At 36.6% G+C, this 20371-nt stretch overlaps 1 protein-coding gene across 2 annotated transcripts in view; it reads left to right on the top strand.

Moving 5' to 3' along the window:
* The window catches only part of UBR1 (ubiquitin protein ligase E3 component n-recognin 1), a 181875-nt gene that overhangs the window by 80729 nt on the left and 80775 nt on the right, over nucleotides 1-20371 (top strand). For both annotated transcript variants that reach the window (XM_034938606.3, XM_055098337.2), the window contains 11 exons: nucleotides 190-370; nucleotides 5351-5412; nucleotides 5700-5810; nucleotides 6992-7057; nucleotides 7306-7407; nucleotides 10952-11015; nucleotides 13514-13638; nucleotides 15780-15832; nucleotides 16945-17047; nucleotides 18179-18227; nucleotides 18625-18779. In XM_034938606.3, the coding sequence (XP_034794497.3) occupies nucleotides 190-370; nucleotides 5351-5412; nucleotides 5700-5810; nucleotides 6992-7057; nucleotides 7306-7407; nucleotides 10952-11015; nucleotides 13514-13638; nucleotides 15780-15832; nucleotides 16945-17047; nucleotides 18179-18227; nucleotides 18625-18779 (1071 nt within the window). The remainder of the gene's footprint in view (nucleotides 1-189; nucleotides 371-5350; nucleotides 5413-5699; nucleotides 5811-6991; nucleotides 7058-7305; nucleotides 7408-10951; nucleotides 11016-13513; nucleotides 13639-15779; nucleotides 15833-16944; nucleotides 17048-18178; nucleotides 18228-18624; nucleotides 18780-20371) is intronic.

The following is a 20371-nucleotide window of genomic DNA, read 5'->3' as shown; positions in this document are numbered from 1 at the left end:
CAGCTACTCAGGAGGCTGAGGTGGGAGAATCACCTCAGGTGACTGAGCCCAGGAGATTGAGGCTGCAGTGAGCTGTGATTATGCCACTGTACTCCAGCCTAGGCCACAGGACAGGCTGTCTCAAAAAAAAAAAAAAAAAGTGTTAAAGTAGAAAACTTGTCAACTTTTTGTATCTTATTTTCCTCTTAGGAAGAACTCTTACTTGTGGCTTATAAAGAATGTCACAAAGCTGTGATGAGGTGCAGTACCAGTTTCATATCTAGTAGCAAGACAGTAGTACAATCGTGTGGACATAGTTTGGAAACAAAGTCCTACAGAGTATCTGAGGATCTTGTAAGCATACATCTGCCACTCTCTAGGACCCTTGCTGGTGAGTGTTTGTTTTTTCTTTTTGCATATACCTATTAGCTTTCTTTCTAGGTATTCATTTAGTAGAATCATTTCTATTTTTGTTCTGTGCTCAATATGTACAGACATGCTCAGGTCAGATACTGCAGTTAAGGGCTGTCACTGTCCTTCAAGGAGCTGTCACCAGAACATCTATTTAAAGCTGCTTATTTACCTGGGCTTTGTTTTGTCTGGGTCAACTTATGGATCCTTACAGTATATACTTAAGGACTAACGTGGTAACTCATCTCCCACCCAAATTTAAATATAATAAAATCTGGTTGCTGGTTTCTAAACCTCCTCTCTGACCAATTTCACTGGTGTATTATCTGTATCATTCTTTATCATTAAAAGGAAGAAATCATAGATTCTCCTTAATCATTTGCATTTCCATGTAAATTGGCCATTCATTTGTCAGGGTTTTTTAAAAATAGCTTTATTGAAGTGTATATATTTCTATTTTCAATGATAAAATGTACATGACATAAAGCTTATCATTTTAGCCATTTTTAAGTGTACAGTTCACTGGCACTAAGTATATTCACATTTTCTACAACCATCACCACCATCCTTCTCCAAAAGCTTTTTATCTTCTAAAAATGAAACTTCCAAAACTGAATAGAATAATAATTTATTAAACAATTATTATTACTAAACAATACCTCCCCATTGCCTCCTCCCCACACCCGCTAGCAACTACCACTCTGTGTCTATGAATTTGACTACTGTAGGTACCTATTATAAGTTGACTCAAACAGTATTTGTCCTTTTGTGACTGGCTTATATCACCTAGCATAATGTCCTCAGGTTTATGTTGTAGTACATGTCAGAATTCCCTTTTTTTTAAAAGGCTGAATAATATTCCATTGTATGAATATACCACATTTTGTTCATCCATTTATCCGTTGATGGACACTTGGGTTGCTTCTACCTTTTGGCTGTTATGAACAGTGCTGTTATGACATGGATGTAGAAGTATCTCTTCAAGTCCTTGCTTTCAGTTTTTTGGGTATATACCCAAATGTGGAATTGCTGGATCATTTGGGAATTCTATGTTTAGTTTTTTGAGGAACCATCATAGTGTTTTCCTTAGTGGCTGTACCATTTTACATTCCCACCCGCATGCACTAGGATTCCATTTTCTCTACACCTTGCCAACACTTGCTATTTCTCCTTTTTTCCCCCCCAGATAATAACCGTTCTAATGGATATGAAGTGATATCTCATTGTGGTTTTGATTTGCGTGTCCCTAGTGATTAGTGATTTTGATCAGCTTTTCAAATGTTTGTTGGCCATTTGTATATCCTCCTTGGAGAACTGTCTATTCAAGTGCTCTGCCCATTTTTTAATCTGGTTTAATTTTGCTGTTCAGTTGGAGTTACTTATATAATTCTAGATATTAAGTGTTCATCAGATATGTGATTTACAAATATTTTCTCCCATTCTGTGGGTTGCCTTTTTACCCTGTTGATGGTCTCCTTTGAGACACAGGAGTTTTTGTTATAGTTGAATTTATCTATTTTTTTCTTTTGTTGCCTGTGCTTTTGGTGTCATATCCAAAAAACTCATTGTCAAATCTAATTTTTTTTTGTTTTTTTGTTTTTTAATTATACTTTAAGTTCTAGGGTACAGGTGCACAACATGCAGGTTTGTTACATATGTATACATGTGCCATGTTGGTATGCTGCACCCATTAACTCGTCATTTAATGTATAGGGGGGTCCCTATACATTGGGGGCCCCTCCCCCAACCCCACGACAGGCCCCGGTGTGTGATGTTCCCCTTCTTGTGTCCAGGTGTTCTCATTATTCAATTCCCACCTATGAGTGAGAACATGCAGTGTTTGGTTTTTTGTCCCTGCGATAGTTTGCTGAGAATGATGGTTTCCAGCTTCATTCATGTCCCTACAAAGGGCATGAACTCATCCTTTTTTATGGCTGCATAGTATTCCATGGTGTATATGTGCCACATTTTCTTAATCCAGTCTATCATTGATGGACATTTGGGTTGGTTCCAAGTCTTTGCTATTGTGAATAGTGCTGCAATAAACATACGTGTGCATGTGTCTTTATAGCAGCATGATTTATAATCCTTTGGGTATATACCCAGTAATGGGATTGCTGGGTCAAATGGTATTTCTAGTTCTAGATCCTTGAGGAATCGCCACACTGTCTTCCACAATGGTTGAACCAGTTTACAGTCCCACCAACAGTGTAAAAGTGTTCCTATTTCTCCACATCCTCTCCAGCACCTGTTGTTTCCTGACTTTTTAATGATTGCCATTCTAACTGGTGTGAGATGGTATCTCATTGTGGTTTTGATTTGCATTTCTCTGATGGCCAGTGATGATGAACATTTTTTCATGTGTCTTTTGGCTGCATAAATGTCTTCTTTTGAGAAGTGTCTGTTCATATCCTTCGCCTGCTTTTCAATGGGGTTGGTTTTTTTCTTGTAAATTTGTTTGAGTCCTTTGTAGATTCTGGATATTAGCCCTTTGTCAGATGAGTAGATTGCAAAAATTTTCTCCCATTCTGTAGGTTGCCTGTTCACTCTGATGGTAGTTTCTTTTGCTGTGCAGAAGCTCTTTAATTGGATCCCATTTGTCAATTTTGTCTTTTGTTGCCATTGCTTTTGGTGTTTTAGACATGAAGTCCTTGCCCATGCCTATGTCCTGAATGGTATTGCCTAGGTTTTCTTCTAGGGTTTTTATGGTTTAGGTCTTACATTTAAGTCTTTAATCCATCTTGAATTAATTTTTGTATAAGGTGTAAGGAAGGGATCCAGTTTCAACTTTCTACATATGGCTAGCCAGTTTTCCCAGCACCATTTACTAAATAGGGAATCCTTTCCCCATTTCTTGTTTTTGTCAGGTTTGTCAAAGATCAGATGGTTGTAGATGTGTGGTATCATTTCTGAGGGCTCTGTTCGGTCCCATTGGTCTATATCTCTGTTTTGGTATCAGTACCATGCTGTTTTGGTTACTGTAGCCTTGTAGTATAGTTTGAAGTCAGGTAGCATGATGCCTCCAGCTTTGTTCTTTTGGCTTAGGATTGTCTTGGCAATGCGGGCTCTTTTTTGGTTCCATATGAACTTTAAAGCAGTTTTTTCCCATTCTGTGAAGAAAGTCATTGGTAGCTTGATGGGGATGGCATTGAATCTATAAATTACCTTGGGCAGCATGGTCATTTTCACCGTCAACGCATGCAAATCAATAAATGTAATCCAGCATATAAACAGAACCAAAGACAAAAACCACATGATTATCTCCATAGATGCAGAAAAGGCCTTTGACAAAATTCAACAGCCCTTCATGCTAAAAAGTCTCAATAAATTAGATATTGATGGGACATATCTCAAAATAATAAGAGCTATTTATGACAAACCCACAGCCAATATCATACCGAAAGGGCAAAAACTGGAAGCATTCCCTTTGAAAACCGGCACAAGACAAGGATGCCTTCTCTCACCACTCCTATTCAACATAGTGTTGGAAGTTCTGGCCAGGGCAGTCAGGCAGGAGAAAGAAATAAAGGGTATTCAGTTAGGAAAAGAGGAAGTCAAAGTGTCCCTGTTTGCAGATGACATGATTGTATATTTATAAAACCCCATCGTCTCAGCCCAAAATCTCCTTAAGCTGATAGGCAACTTCAGCAAAGTCTCAGGATACAAAATCAATGTACAAAAATCACAAGCATTCTTATACACCAATAACAGACAAACAGAGAGCCAAACCGTGAGTGAACTCCCATTCACAATTGCTTCAAAGAGAATAAAATACCTAGGAATCCAACTTACAAGGGATGTGAAGGACCTCTTCAAGGAGAAATACAAACCATTGCTCAACGAAATAAAAGAGGATACAAAGAAATGGAAGAACATTCCATGCTCATGGATAGGAAGAGTCAAATCTAAAGTTATGAAGCTTTTCCCTGCGTTTTCTTGTATGAGTTTTATTTTTTAGTTTTAGCACCTATATTTAAACCTGTGTTTAAAGTCTTTGATCCATTTTGAGTTAATGTTTGTATATGGCATAATTGATGTCATGTGATTTTATATTGCTTCTATTTTTATTAAAAATGCCTTTTTAATAAAAATAAAAATTTTTGTTAAAAATACCTTTTTAATAAAAATAAAAATTTTTGTAAAAAGTACCTTTTTAATAAAAATAAAAATTTTTGTTAAAAGTACCTTTTTAATGAAAATTAAAATTTTTGTTAAAAGTACCTTTTTAATGAAAATAAAAATTTTTGTTAAAAGTGCCTTTTTAATGAAAATTAAAATTTTTGTTAAAAGTGCCTTTTTAATGAAAATAAAAATTTTTGTTAAAAGTACCTTTTTAATGAAAATAAAAATTTTTATTAAAAATACTTAGATTAATTTTCATTTCTTTTGATACGTGGCTAAAGGCAGAATAAAGGTATCTTGAGAGACAGTTTGTCATTTTTAAATAAGGTATGAGCACACCTTGCACGGTGTAGGATTTTAAATACGTTAGTAATATTGTATTTCAAAATTAGAAATCAACAGTCTGCATTCTAGATTGTCACTTCTAAACTCAGTAAACATACATTTAACTCACACAAGTTTCTTTCTTTCTTTTTTAAGACGGAGTCTCACTCTGTCACCCAGGCTGAAGTGCAGTGGCATGATCTTGGCTCACTGCAACTTCGGCCTCCCAGGTTCAAGCGATTCTCCTGCCTCAGCCTCCCAAGTAGCTAGGATTACAGGCCCGGCTAATTTTTATATTATTGTAGAGATGGGTTTTCACCATGTGGGCCAGGCTGGTCTTGAACTCCTGACCTCAGATGATCCACCCACCTAGGCCTCCCAAAGTGCTGAGATTACAGGCATGAGCCACCACGCCCAGCCAAATCAAATCGCACAAGTTTCTAAACTTGATGAGTTAACTAGTTAACAAATTGGATTTGTTTTCTCATTTTCTGTCTTGTTTTTTTAACTTTAGGTCTTCATGTACGTTTAAGCAGGCTGGGTGCTGTTTCAAGACTGCATGAATTTGTGTCTTTTGTAAGTGATTCTACTAAGTATTGATTTGCTTATATTCTGTTTCTGAATATCTCTTGGTTGATGGATGAGAAGGAGATAATATTTAGAAACCCACCTGAGGAATTCCCATTTAGTAATTTTACATCTTCATATAGTACATTGTAATCTGAGTCACAGGGACTTAGACGTCATCTAGTTCAAGCTCTTCCATTTTACACGTGAGAAAACTGAAGAATATGTAGTGGCATAACTTGGAGACACATCTAAGCTCTGTGAGAAATGATAAAATTGACCTCACTCTATTTCAGGAGGACTTTCAAGTAGAGGTACTAGTGGAATATCCTTTACGTTGTCTGGTGTTGGTTGCCCAGGTTGTTGCTGAGATGTGGCGAAGAAATGGACTGTCTCTTATTAGCCAGGTACAGCAAAGTCTATTATTCATATTTATGAATGTGCTCATTTTCTAATTTTTTTCTCATATAATTTTACCCTGTGTTCCTAGATTTTACTGAGTGTATGTTACTATTCTCTTGTATAAACTCCTAGAAATGAAAGTTCTAGGAACTATATAGACATTTCTCCTATCATGTTCACTGTGTATTCCATCTGAATTATAAACTAGGATGCTTGTGTGATAAATTAAGGGAAAGCCGGTAGTACCACCAGAGTCCTCCCCATTAACATAGCTCTTTTCTGAGAATTACCTTACTTAGAGGCCTTTAGTCTTCCCACCATCTGTCTTAATTGAAGGCCACCTTGTAATTTTTTCTTCTATTTTGGAGTAAATATGCAGCAGTGCTTTTCTTTTCTTTTTTTTTTCCTTTTTCTTTTTTTTTTTTTTTTTGAGACAGAGTCTCACTCTATTGCCCAGGCTATGGAGTGCAGTGGTGTAATCTCAGCTCACTGCAACCTCTGCCTGTGGGGTTCAAGTGATTTTCGTGCCTCAGCCTCCCCAGTAGCTGGGACTACAGGCATACACCACTATGCCCGGCTAATTTTTGTGTTTTTAGTAGAGATGGGGCTTTACCATGTTGGCCAGGCTGGTCTTGAACACCTGACCTCAGGTGATCCGCTCACCTGAACCTCCCAAAGTGCTGGGATTACAGGCATGAGCCACTGAGCCTGCCCTTGCATTTCTTAAAAGGTGGAGAAATAGGTCTTGTAAAGTTAGCACTTGGAAGAAAAATGGTATTATGCGTTTACCTCTGTAACGAACCTACATGTCTTGCGCATGTATCCTGGAACTTAAAATGAAATTAAAAAAAAAAAAAGAAAAAAATGGTATTATGATTGAGTGTAGAAATTGGTTTACTTTTATTGAAGTAGGTATTTTAAACTTAGGGAAAATAAATTCTCTTGTTATACATGACAGTAATAACTAATATAGAACATTTTTAACCCTGAAGTGATTTCATGCCATATTTCTTCACTTCATCCTTGCTAGTCCCTTTAAGTGATTCATAGATTTACAACTTATTTTTGCCACTAAGGATTTTTAGGGGTTTCTAGCTTAGAGAAAGTTTTAAGGATAGGTTTTCTTGAGAATTTTGCTTGAAATAAAATAATTCTTTTAGGATTTATTCTACCTATTACCTTATAGGTGTTTTATTACCAAGATGTTAAGTGCAGAGAAGAAATGTATGATAAAGATATCATCATGCTTCAGGTACCTATTTAAATTGTTTCTGATATTTGTGTCTTCATCTTCCTTCTTGAATTCTTTCTAAGAAGAGAAGATAATGTAATAATTTTTAACTTAAAATACTCTCACTGTTAAACTGATTATGACTCATAGAAATAGAAGGGACTACTACATTATCTTCTGCAAACTTTTTAATTTTTGACAGTCCTACATGAGACAAAATGTTTCTCCATATAATACAGAAGAAATATGATGCTGGATTTCTTTCACAGATTGGTGCATCTTTAATGGATCCCAATAAGTTCTTGTTACTGGTACTTCAGAGGTATGAACTTGCCGAGGCTTTTAACAAGACCATATCTACAAAAGACCAGGTATACAACCTGTAAATTATGTGAATTAATTTTAAAGGAAATATTGTTACTATTTCAGTCATATTTTATTTCAGTCATATTTAGCCATTTTTTTAAAATTATACTTTAAGTTTTAGGGTACATGTGCACATTGTGCAGGTTAGTTACATATGTATACATGTGCCATGCTGGTGCGCTGCACCCACTAACTCGTCATCTAGCATTAGGTATATCTCCCAATGCTATCCTTCGCCCCTCCCCCCACCCCACCACAGTCCCCAGAGTGTGATATTCCCCTTCCTGTGTCCATGTGATCTCATTGTTCAGTTCCCACCTATGAGTGAGAATATGCGGTGTTTGGTTTTTTGTTCTGGATCCCTTCCTTACACCTTATACAAAAATCAATTCAAGATGGATTAAAGATTTAAACGTTAGACCTAAAACCATAAAAACCCTAGAAGAAAACCTAGGCATTACCATTCAGGACATAGGCATGGGCAAGGACTTCATGTCCAAAACACCAAAAGCAATGGCAACAAAAGACAAAATTGACAAATGGGATCTAATTAAACTAAAGAGCTTCTGCACAGCAAAAGAAACTACCATCAGAGTGAACAGGCAACCTACAAAATGGGAGAAAATGTTCGCAACCTACTCACCTGACAAAGGGCTAATATCCAGAATCTACAATGAACTCAAACAAATTTACAAGAAAAAAACAAACAACCCCATCAAAAAGTGGGCAAAGGACATGAACAGACACTTCTCAAAAGAAGACATATTTAGCCATATTTTAAAAGTTATTTCTTAACCATACCTCCTGAAATGACATGTATACATATGGCACACATATATACACATATATAATCTTTTTAATCTAGAAAAATTAGAATATGTAGATTAACAAAGAAAAAAAATCACATGAAAAACACTGCTTCCTAGAAATGATCACTTTTAAAGTTTTAGTTGTCTTGCTTGTTTTTAAAACAAAAATTGTATCATTGTGAATGTGCTGTTTTGTAATCTGCTTCCTATGCTTAACAACATATTGTGAAAAGTTTTTTTTCTTGTCATGAAATAAGTACACAATTATATCATCATTTTTAATAACTATATAGGATTGCACTATATGATGCATTATACTTTAAAGTCTATTACTGAAGAGGTCTTTCTAGTTGGTTGGTCTTATAAACATTTGTAGCTCAGTATTTAAATACTTCTCTATTTTGTTAAGACACATTTTTAGAAGTGGATTTGTTGGATAAAACAACGTGTTTTTCTTTCTTTTCTTTCTTTTTTTTTTTTTTTGGAGATGGCGTTTTGCTCTTGTTGCCCAGGTTAGAGTGCAATGGCGCGATCTCGGCTCACCGTAACCTCTGCCTGCCCCGGGTTCAAGCGATTCTCTTGCCTCAGCCTCCTGAATAGCTGGGATTACAGGCATGCACCACCACACCCAGCTAATTTTGTATTTTTAGTAGAGACAGGGTTTCTCCATGTTGGCCAGGCTGGTCTCGAACTTCTGACCTTGGGTGATCTGCCCGCCTTGGCCTCCCAAAGTGCTGGTGAGCCACCGTGCCTGGCCAACAACATGTTTTTCTTAAGGCTCTTAATACATATTGTCAAATTGCTCTCAGAAGAAAGTCCTATTTAAGCTCTCTCTTGCAGTATGTACATCTATAAAGACATTGGTCTTTTTTATCTTTGTTGTCTCAGAGGTAATATACAAATTTTGTTTTATTTATTTATTAATTGTTTTTGAGACAGAATCTCACTCTGTCGCCCAGGCTGGAGTGCTGTGGCGCAATCTTGGCTCAAAGCAACCTTCTTCTCCCGTTCTAGTGATTCTCTTACCTCAGCTTCCTGCGTAGCTGGGCCTGCAGGGATAAGCCACCACGCCCAGCTCATTTATTTATTTATTTATTTATTTATTTATTTATTTACTTATATATTTATTTTTGAGATGGAGTCTTGCTCTGTCACCCAGGCTGGAGTGCAGTGGCACAATCGGCTCACTGCAGCCTCCACCTCCTGGGTTCAAGCCATTCTCCTGCCTCAGCCTCCCCAAGTAGCTGGGATTATAGGTGTGCACCACCATGCCCAGGTAATGTTTGTATTTTAGTAGAGACGGGGTTTCACCATGTTGGCCAGGCTGATTTCGAACTCCTGACCTCGTGATCCGCCCGCCTTGGCCTTCCAAAGTGCTGGGATCACAGGCGTGAGCCACTACACCTGGCCAATTTTTTGTATTTTTAGTAGAGTCGAGGTTTCACCATGTTGACCAGGCTAGTCTCAAACTCCTGAGCTCAAGTGATCTGCCTGCCCTGGCCTCTCAAATTGCTGGGATTATAGGCGTGAGCCACTGTGCCCAGCCACATCTTTATTGTTTGAATATTTGAAGTACCAGCCTATAAAGTAGCCCTTAACTATTTTGAATTCATGAAATCACATTATTTTATTCTTTCAGATTAGAAGTTACTCCTGCTAGTAAAATTTCTTTGGAAAAATAATAAATAAATATATAAATTTTTTTTTTTCCTTTTTGAGACGAAGTCTCGCTCTGTTGCCCAGGCTGGAGTGCAGTGGCTCGATCTTGGCTCACTGCAACCTCTGCCTCCCGGGTTCAAGGGATTCTCCTGCCTCAGCCTCCTGAGGATTACAGGCGTGCTGGGAATACAGGCGCACGCCACCACGCCCGGCTAATTTTTGTATTTTTAGTAGAGACGAGGTTTCACGATGTTGGTCAGGCTGGTCTCAAACTCCTGACCTTGTGATCCACATGCCTTGGCCTCCCAAATTGCTGGGATTACAGGGGCGCACCACCACGCCTGGCTAAGTTTTGTATTTTTAGTGGAGACGAGATTTCACCATGTTGGTCAGGCTGGTCTCAAACTTCTGACCTCATGATCCGTATACCTTGGCCTCCCAAAGTGCTGGGATTACAGGTGTGAGCCACCATACCTGGCCTCATATAAAATTTCTAAATCAAATTTAAGAATTAAAGAACTCTGGGATAGCCAGGAGCAGTGGCGCATGCCACTGCACCTGGCCAAAAAATGTTTTTAAATGAAAAAAATAGAAGTTACTTGCAAAGGGCTAACGTGAATAGGATATAAAATGCAGAGCTAATTTTTAGTTGTTTTATACTTAGTGAAAATCAGTATCTGATTTAATAGTTTAAATGAGGGGCGTGTTAGAGAAGGATACTCTCACCATATAACTGTTGGGAATCTATTTGAAGGCACTTTCTCACTAACGCAGGTAAGAAGGCAGCAAATAATAGAAGAAGAGTTGAAGATTAGCATTAGTGTGCTTATTTATGACTATGTGGGGGATAATGATAATGAAAATGATGACAGTATTTAGCAATTATATGCCAGGTATTGTTGAATTTGATGTCAAAAAAGGGAACTATTGTAACTATTTGTGCTGTGCACACATACAAAAAAAATACTAGACTGGATGAAAAATACTAGACTGGATGGACCATGAGTCTCGTCCAGAAATGCATGTTTTATGGAGGTTTTTGGTTCTTCCATAACTAATTTACTCTTTTTCGATTCTATAGGATTTGATTAAACAATATAATACACTAATAGAAGAAATGCTTCAGGTCCTCATCTATATTGTGGGTAAGATTAAAACACAATGTTTTGAAATAGAACATGGGTTACTTTTTAGAGAGACCATTTATATGAACTATAATTGATCATTTTACTCCTTATTCGTATACTGCATTTAGAAAATCACCTTTGCAAAAGCACAGATTTTACATTTTTATTTTTCAGTACCTGATTTGTAAATGTGTTGACTTATTTGGAGGTCATTTAGTGCTAAAAATTTTATATATATTATAGGTCTAAGTGAAATATATTTTCATTGTGTCATTCTGTTTAATTATTTTCTGCAAATATTGGTCATACTTAGCTTTGTTAAGTTTACTTAGAGAAAAGAAAAAGAGTGTTCTTTGCCAGAAATAATGTTTATCAAGTTATGACATTGACCCATAGAAATGTGTCTTATAATTCAGTTGAGATGAATATAAATATTTGCTGCAGAAACACTATATTCTAACCTATTGAATACAAATATATGCTATGTCATAGTCTGTGTTGATTTTACCAGCTGGTACATTCATTGCCATCATCTTGTTCTGTTTTGTTTTGTTTTGTTTTTTTGAGACGGAGTCTTGCTCTGTCGCCCAGGCTGGAGTGCAGTGGTGCGATCTCAGCTCACTGCAACCTCTGCCTCCTGGATTCAAGCGATTCTTCTGCCTCAGCCTCCTGAGTAGCTGGGACCACAGGTGTGCGCCACCACGCCTGGCCAATTTTTGTATATATGTATATATTTTTTAATGGAGACGGGGTTTCACCATATTGGCCAGGCTGGTCTTGAACTCCTGACCTCATGATCTGCCTGCCTTGGCCTCCCAAAGTGCTGGGATTACAGGCGTGAGCCACCGCGCCCGGCTGTCATCTTGTTTTTGACTTCTCATTCTGGCTTTTGTTATTTACTTTACTGCACCAAACACTGTTTGGTTTGAATAGTTCTTTAGTTGGGGATTCTAGCTGTTACCTAAGTCTGTAAACATGGATTCATTTTTACTTATTGTTTGTCAGAGAGCTAGTTGCTAGACCAGCTACATGTCTCAGCAGAAAGGGTAGTAAGCCTTTATTGCTGAGTGAGACTTAAACCTTCCTGTCCAGAATATGCCAGTTAGAAACAGATGGGAAAAAAATGGGCAAATTAAGAATGTGTAAAAGATTTTAAAATTGATTATATACTTTTTCAAATTACGAAAACTCAAGGGAAATTTTTGCATTTGTCCTTAGAGTGCTATGTAAAGAATCTCTAACATTGTAGTATAATTTTGCTGTTTTATTTTTACTGTTTTATTATTCCTACTGTTATTTTACTATTATTGTGTTTGCCCAAATTTATTGTTTTTTTTTTCTTGTGATTTGATTTTTAGTTAATACTTGCTCTGCTCCTGAGTTTAAGTTCATTACTCTCAGGAGTCAACATTTTTGTTTAAAAAATTATATTTCTGATCTATAGTGGAAAATCATTAAGAAATAGAAAAATATTTGGATTTAGTATCAGGAACTCTAGTCTTGGCCTTGCTACCAACTTTCAAGAGCATGCAGTTGCATTCTTTGGGCCTCAGATTCCTGATTTGTAAAATGTGGAGGTAACCTACGTGATCTCTAAGGTTTCTTCTAGCACTGAAATTCTAGGGGATACTGTTTTTGGTGAAAAGTTATGAAAATTACAAAATGCTTTACAAATGTAAAGAGGAATGAATGTGTTGGAAACGAATTCACTTAACAAAAAGTCGTTCTTTGGCAAATTTGTAGAATTCATCAAATCTCTTAGGCAAGGGGTTTCTTTGTAACCCTCTTATAGATATCATAGGACTTCATACAGATACTGTAGTGTTGAAAATCAGTGGTAACATAAGGCCACATATTGTAAGCCTTCTTAAGGCAATCAGAATTAGATGCTGTTGACACCGGTGAAGTTCTCATACTTATTTTAGCTATTTTCTCTCTTCATTTGGCAGTTTATTGTGATGAAAATGGAAATCTGACCTTGTGGGCATTTTCACAGCACCAGTCATTTTTAATACATATTACTGTTTTGTCATTTAGCACATAAAGACATTTTAAAGTATTTTGTTTTTCAGTTTTCACTTTGTTCTTTGTTAAATAACATGTAGAGACAAAATTGAGAAAGATCTTGAAAGAAAAGCTATTCAGTGATGGCCACTGCTCATTCAGATGCCATCAGCCATGTGTTCTGGGTTAGAAACACATGCTAATTTATTTGAGGGGCCTTGTTTATAATGTGTGAGTATGTGTATGTGTATGTATACGAATATGTATGTATATGTATGTATGTGTGTAAGTAAGCTAAGACAAGGCCTGGATTCTCCTTCAGGTCACAGTTTTCTGCCTCTGTCTTTCAACATAGATTCTTATTCAGATTTGGGAACACATTCAAATAACTTTTGCCCCTCTCTCACAGATTTAATTTAATGCAGTGTTCTGTGTGTAAGTGCTTCTGATGGAGAGAGATTTAAATAGAAAATAATTATTCTACTTTTTTTGTTTTTAATTATTTGAACTAGGTGAGCGTTATGTACCTGGAGTGGGAAATGTGACCAAAGAAGAGGTCACAATGAGAGAAATCATTCACTTGCTTTGCATTGAACCCATGCCACACAGTGCCATTGCCAAAAATTTACCTGAGAATGTAAGTCTGATTTTGGTTTTATCTCTATTTACCTCAAGATGGGGTAGATGTTTCTTTTTCTTTAATTGGAAACTACTTCAAAATTTTAGGCAAAAAGTCCTATATCATTACCTTATAGATATAAACCAATCCCCTTCATCCTTTAGTGGTATAAATTTTAATTCTGGGAGAAACTCCTTTACTTTTTGTTTACTTTAAAATAAAGATTACTCCAGAGGAAAAAAGGGAACTTCTTGAAAGGGAACTTCTGAAACTGGGTGGTGTGTTAATCTGGGTCTTCTGAAAAGCAGATCTTGTGACAAAACATTAAGATTTTTATTAAAGGCAATGGTAAGGGATCTGGGAACGACAAGGGGAGCCATCAGATTCTGATGCCAATCTGATTCCCAGTGAAATAAAGAGGGAAGGAAAGTTACATAGAAGCATCCCAGACTGCTGGGCTTCAATGGCCTTTCCATCTGTCCCTCCCCATGTCTCCCAGAATGAGCCTGCATTAGTATCTCTGCCTTGCTCATTGTCTGGTAATGACTGGTGAGAAGCTTGGCCTTAGTTTCACCAGAGCACAGCAGTTGAGGCACGTGGTCATTTACTCCCTGTAATCAGATGTCTGCAAGGTGCATTCTCATGACCACCACAGGTGGCATTTGTATTTTTGTATATACAGATACTGTGGTAATAGTCCTACAGATTATGAGTCTCATATTTTTTCCCTCTGAGATTTGAATATGAGTTAGAAAAATGATTCTTAAAAAATAATTATACTTATTTGTGCTGTCAAGGCTTTCCAAAGAGGTAGAATAGGGATGTGTGTGTGTGTGTGTGTGTGTGTGTGTGTGTGTGTATGTGCGTGCGTGTGTGTATATTTGTTTTTATTTATTTATTTTTTTCCTTGAGACGAAGTCTCGCTCTGTCACCCAGGCTGGAGTGTAGTGGCACAATCTTGGCTCACTGCAACCTCCGTCTCCCGGGTTCAAGCGATCCTCTTTCCTCAGCCTCCCGAGTAGCTGGGATTACAGGTGCACGCCACCACACCCGGCTAGTTTTTATTATTTTTGGTAGAGATGGGATTTCACCATATTGGCCAGGCTGGTCTGGAACTCCTGACCTCAAGTGATCCACCCATCTTGGCCTCCCAAAGTGCTGGAATTACAGGTGTGATGTACTGCATCCGGCCAAGGAATATATATATATATATATTTTTGTTGTTTGTTTGTTTGTTTTTTTGTTTGATGGAGTCTTGGTCTGTTGCCCAGGCTGGAGTGCAGTGGTGCCATCTTGGCTAACCGTAACCTCCGCCTCCTGTGTTCAAGTGATTCTCCTGCCTCAGCCTCCTGAGTAGCTAGGACTACAGGCACGCACCACCATGCCTGGCTAATTGTTATATTTTTAGTAGAGACAGGGTTTCACTATGTTGGCCAGGCTGGTCTCGAACTCCTGACCTCATGATCTACCCGCCTCGGCCTCCCAAAGTGCTGGGATTACAGGTGTGAGCCACTGTGCCCGGCCAAATATATGTATTTTTAAGGGAGGTTACATTTCTTATCTTTACAAGCCTACAGGAATCTGTGAGCTTACTGTAGTAGTTTGACTAGGTCCTTATCTTAATTTTAAATGACTTTGTAAAAAAATAGTGTTCCCTATTTAAGGAAAAGATCAGGTCAATCAGAAAAAAACTTGCAGAAGGTAGAATATATTAGGACATCTAGACATGTATTGCTATAGATTACTAGTTGGAGCTCATTAATTTTGTTACCTTGGTTTTAGGGATTAGTACAGCATGGGCATGTACATAAATGATGAGGGTGATGAACATACTACATAAAGAAGAGCTTCTTTTCTTTGAAGTATTGGTAATACTATGTGTGTATGCTGTAGATGTATGTGTGTACTTATACACACATATGAAGGCAAACTTAGATAACCTTTCTTAAACAGTTTATATATACATCTTACCTCTTATGAAGTTGGTCTCCCAAAACGTAGATAATTGGTTTTAGACCTAATTTTTTAATAGTGGAAATTGATCTTTTTAAAATTATTTACAAAGTACTTCAGAGATGCAGTAGAAAATGTATTTCACTTCACAGAGAGGTGGAAGTCATTATATGAAGGTAAAAATGACAAAAATATTGTTTCAACAGGAAAATAATGAAACTGGCTTAGAGAATGTCATAAACAAAGTGGCCACATTTAAGTAAGTGCTTAATATTTATGCTTATTCTAAAAGGTAGTTTGATCTTTGTTCTTGTACTTTGGATACTTTGTAGAAGCTCTGAAGTTCTTGCCTGAACTCCCAAGAATAAGAGTGGAATACAGATTAGAAAGGGTGAGAATGAGGGGCTCACAGTAGACACTTAGCACCTGTTTGTTGAAAAAATGAGTGTTTTTGGCAAGTGAATGAGAAATACTCATTTATGATATTAGATGATTTATTTAGATAGTAAGTAAATGAACTTTTCTGATACTCTCTTTCCCATTAATCTAAACCCATGATTTCATTTATTTTATAAATTTTTATTTTATATGCTAATTTTGGATTATTCTCTGGTAGAATTAAAACAGTATTTTATAATATTTTCATTTCAATATATAAAATGGAAATACAAATTTAATTGTATTAATCTTTGAAATTTGAAAAATCGATACTGATAGTGAATTTCTACTTGTTACAGTATTGTGTTTACAGATACATTACTAGTTTCAAATAACTTTTAAAATAGGGTATAGCTTTTCTTATGATCTAGTAATGTTCATTGAAATATTCGACTTAGAGATTGGATAGAAACCAAAAGCTGTTTAATGTTTAGAACAAATATGGAGTACTCCTTTTGACCTCAGTGATTTTCCTTATAGTACTATATAAAGGATTCAGTAGTATATTTTCATTTGCAAATTACTAAGGTTATGATGTCTCCCTACTGTTTTAGATATGACCTTAGACAATGAAGTGTCTAAGGTCAATGAAGTGTTCTTTAGTTGAACAGACAACCTTTAGGCATCAGAGACTCTTAAATCTCTAAGAAGCTTTAGAGATAGGGCATGGTATCAGTTCTAGATAGTATAAAACAAACTTCTCCAGATTTGTTTGAATTTCATTATTATAAAACACAGCTTAGCTGTTATCAGGCTTTGTGTTCACGATGTAGGTTTTTAGTTTTATTATTGCAATGGAATTTTTCATAAGCTAAATGAGACATAATTTTTTTCTGTATATTTGACTTCTAGATTAATTTTTAGGTTTTTATTTTGTCTATATTTTATACTTCAAGAACACTGCAGTTCATCTTGTATTTTCCATCTATTTAGGAAACCAGGTGTATCAGGCCATGGAGTTTATGAACTAAAAGATGAATCACTGAAAGACTTCAATATGTACTTTTATCATTACTCCAAAACCCAGCATAGCAAGGTAGAAAAAAGTATCCTTTTCAGTAAATAAACCTAAATGCTTTATGCTTTCTAACTCCACAGGAAATTTTCTGCTTTTTCTATAGTTTCATGCTGGTTCTTATTAATAGAGGTCATTATGTCACCCAAGAATTAAAATTGTATCAATAATGTTATCTAGTATACAGGCAATATTCAGATTTTCCTGATTATACTACATATGTCTTTAATAGCTGTTTTGGGAAGAGGATTCAATCAAGCATCATGGACTTCATCATCACACACTCATTTGATTGTCATGTTTCTTTAGTTTTTGTTTTGTTTTGTTTTTTGTTTTTGTTTTTGTTTTGTGAAATGGAGCCTCACTCTGTTGTCCAGGCTGGAACGTAGTTGCACGATATCAGCTCACTGCAACCTCCACCTCCCAGGTTCAAGTGATTCTCCTGCCCCAGCATCCTGAGTAGCTGGGACTATAGGCACATGCCACCATGCCTGGCTAATTTTTGTATTTTTAGTAAAGATGGGGTTTCACCATGTTGTCCAGGCTGGTCTCAAATTCCTGACCTCAAATGATTCCACCCACCTCGGCCTCCCAACGTCCTGGGATTACAGGCGCGAGCCACCTCGCCCGGCCAATAGTCTCCTTTAATTTAGAAGATAATTCTTTTGCATTTTTTTCTTTCGTAACATCGGCATTTTTATAGAGTACCAAATAGATTCAGCTTAAACAGTTTTTGGCAAGAATACTATGTAAATGATATATTGCATCCCATTATTAGGCACATACGTCTTTTTGTCCCATGAAGGATCATGTTAAGTTTGATCAGTTAGTTAAGGTGATGTCTGGCTTTGTCCTTATCAAGTAAATACTTTACAGCCCATAGCATAGTACCCTGTGCATAATAGGTACTGGGTAAATATTTTCAGTAGAAAATAATGGAGACTAAGTTTTTGACCAGGGATATTCCTCATCTATTTTGCATTAGTTTTCTCTAGAACACAATTTTATTTCTAGGACAAAGAGGCATTTTGAATACATGCTTCAGTATATAAAGTATTTTAATAGGTGGTTGGGTCTTTCCTGACTGCTTTAATGTATTTCATTTGTTTCATGCTTCCAAAGCAGTATATTTAATGATAGATTTTTTTATAGGCTGAACATATGCAGAAGAAAAGGAGAAAACAAGAAAACAAAGATGAAGGTAAAAAGTGAGATTCTGAATTGACTCATTTTGACTATTTTCTGTGGTTTCGTATCAGCAAAGCATATAGTTTTTTGTTGTTGTTGGTTTTTGAGAGTGGGCAACTCAAGGAAGTGCAAAGAGCTTTTTGCTTCTTATTCACATATTAAGATATGGTATATATCAGTAGTGATTGAATTTAAAATTGATAACAAATGTAGTTCATTTTGGGTGACTGATATAGTACTTACATTACACTTAACATTGATATTTTCAGTACTGGAAAGGTAGTAAAAAAGATTGTGTTGTTTTGCATGTAACCTATTATTTTTTGACATTTGCACTTTAGTATGTAGGATAACCCAAATAAAAATGTACCTGTTTGTCTCTTTCCCCATCCATTCCCCACCTCCTATAGCATTGCCGCCACCACCACCTCCTGAATTCTGCCCTGCTTTCAGCAAAGTGATTAACCTTCTTAACTGTGATATCATGATGTACATTCTCAGGACCGTATTTGAGCGGGCAATAGACACAGATTCTAACTTGTGGACCGAAGGGATGCTCCAAATGGTTTGTTTACCTGAAATATTTTCTCTACATCAAGTCCTAGAGTTCTTGGGGAGCTAGGGAAGATCTCAGGTCTAACTTCAGTTGGAACCACATCTAGAGCACCGGAAACATAGGGGTCATTAAAAATAGCTTACACACAGTACAAATTTTTTTTAGTGATATGTTCTCGTGTTTTTAGCATCCTTACTCTTGGGAACCATTTCTGTTTAATAAAACCCATGAAAACAAAAACAGGTGTACTTATGCTAATAAATTGACATGTTGTTATTGTGTCATGATTTTTTATATTTTTAATTTTACTTGAATTATAAGGAGACAGTATAATAAAATTTGAAGATAGGTCTAGACGTCAGTCTTGGGTTTCCCCACTTCCTATTTAAGGAGCAAATAATAATTTTCTCATTAGTAAAATGGATAAAAGTGTAATTATTCATAGAGGTAGGAGAATTAGCTAAAGTGAAAGCAGCTACTTTTCCTTGTTACTGTTGTAGATAAATACACGTTACTTAATTATGCCACGTCATGGTAGTTGTAACACCATATTTATTTATACCTGCCTAACTAAATGTTCCTTTTTCCTTGAGTATTGTTGGTCTACAGGTTCTAAATGCTGTCATTGCCATATGTGTACCTCAATTTTTATTATAACACTGATAAATACATTCACTAGTAAATTTCAAACCATAGAGATATGTTTGAAACCAAGTTAAAATTTCTCTCCCTGAGTCCCAGTATGCTATATAGGACATAAGCATTGTTAAAGTTTTGTATATTCTGGAAATCATTTCACATTAGTGCATATAGATCTACTTATTCTTGATAGCTGTGTAGTCCATTGTATGGATATAATGTGTTTCAGTAGTCTCCTATTAATAGACATTCAGGTGTTTCTAGGTCTTTGCTGTAACAAAGAACAATAAAATGTACGTTCTTATACAAATGTTTTTGCATACCTAAGGGAGCGTATTTGTCATACTAATTCCTAATAGTTGGTATATACCTTTACATTTTTGATAGATGTTTTCAAATTGGCCTCCAAAAATGTTATACCAGTTTACTTTACCATCACCACTCTGGTCAAAAGTGCCTACTTCCCAATACCTATGCCAGCTCTATATTTTACTAAACACCAAAATTTTTGCCACTGTAATAGGTGAAAAATAGGATGATCTTGTTTCAACTCATTTTTCTTTAAGTGAGGTTGAACTTTTTTTTTTTTTTTTTTTTTTGAGATGGAGTTTCACTTGTCACCCAGGCTGGAGTAGGCTGGAGTGCAGTGACACAATCTTGGCTCACTGCAACTTCCGCCTCCGGGTTCAAGCGATTCTCCTGCCTCAGCCTCCCAAGCAGCTGGGATTACAGATGCCCACCACCACACCTGGCTAATTTTGTATTTTTAGTAGAGACAAGGTTTCACCATGTTGACCAGGCTGGTCATGAACTCCTGACCTCAGGTGATCCACCCACCCCAACCTCCGAAAGTGTTGGGATTACAGAAGTGAGCCACCAGCTCCGGGCCAGGTTGAACATTTTTCATATGTGTATTCATCATTTCTCTTTCTGTAAACTGCTTAATGTGAACTGCTGAAACC

The sequence above is a fragment of the Pan paniscus genome, chromosome 16 (assembly GCF_029289425.2).
Source record: "Pan paniscus chromosome 16, NHGRI_mPanPan1-v2.0_pri, whole genome shotgun sequence".
NCBI classification, from domain to species: domain Eukaryota; kingdom Metazoa; phylum Chordata; class Mammalia; order Primates; family Hominidae; genus Pan; species Pan paniscus.
Note: the sequence above shows the minus strand (reverse complement) of the source record. Positions and strands in the feature narration are given on the sequence as shown.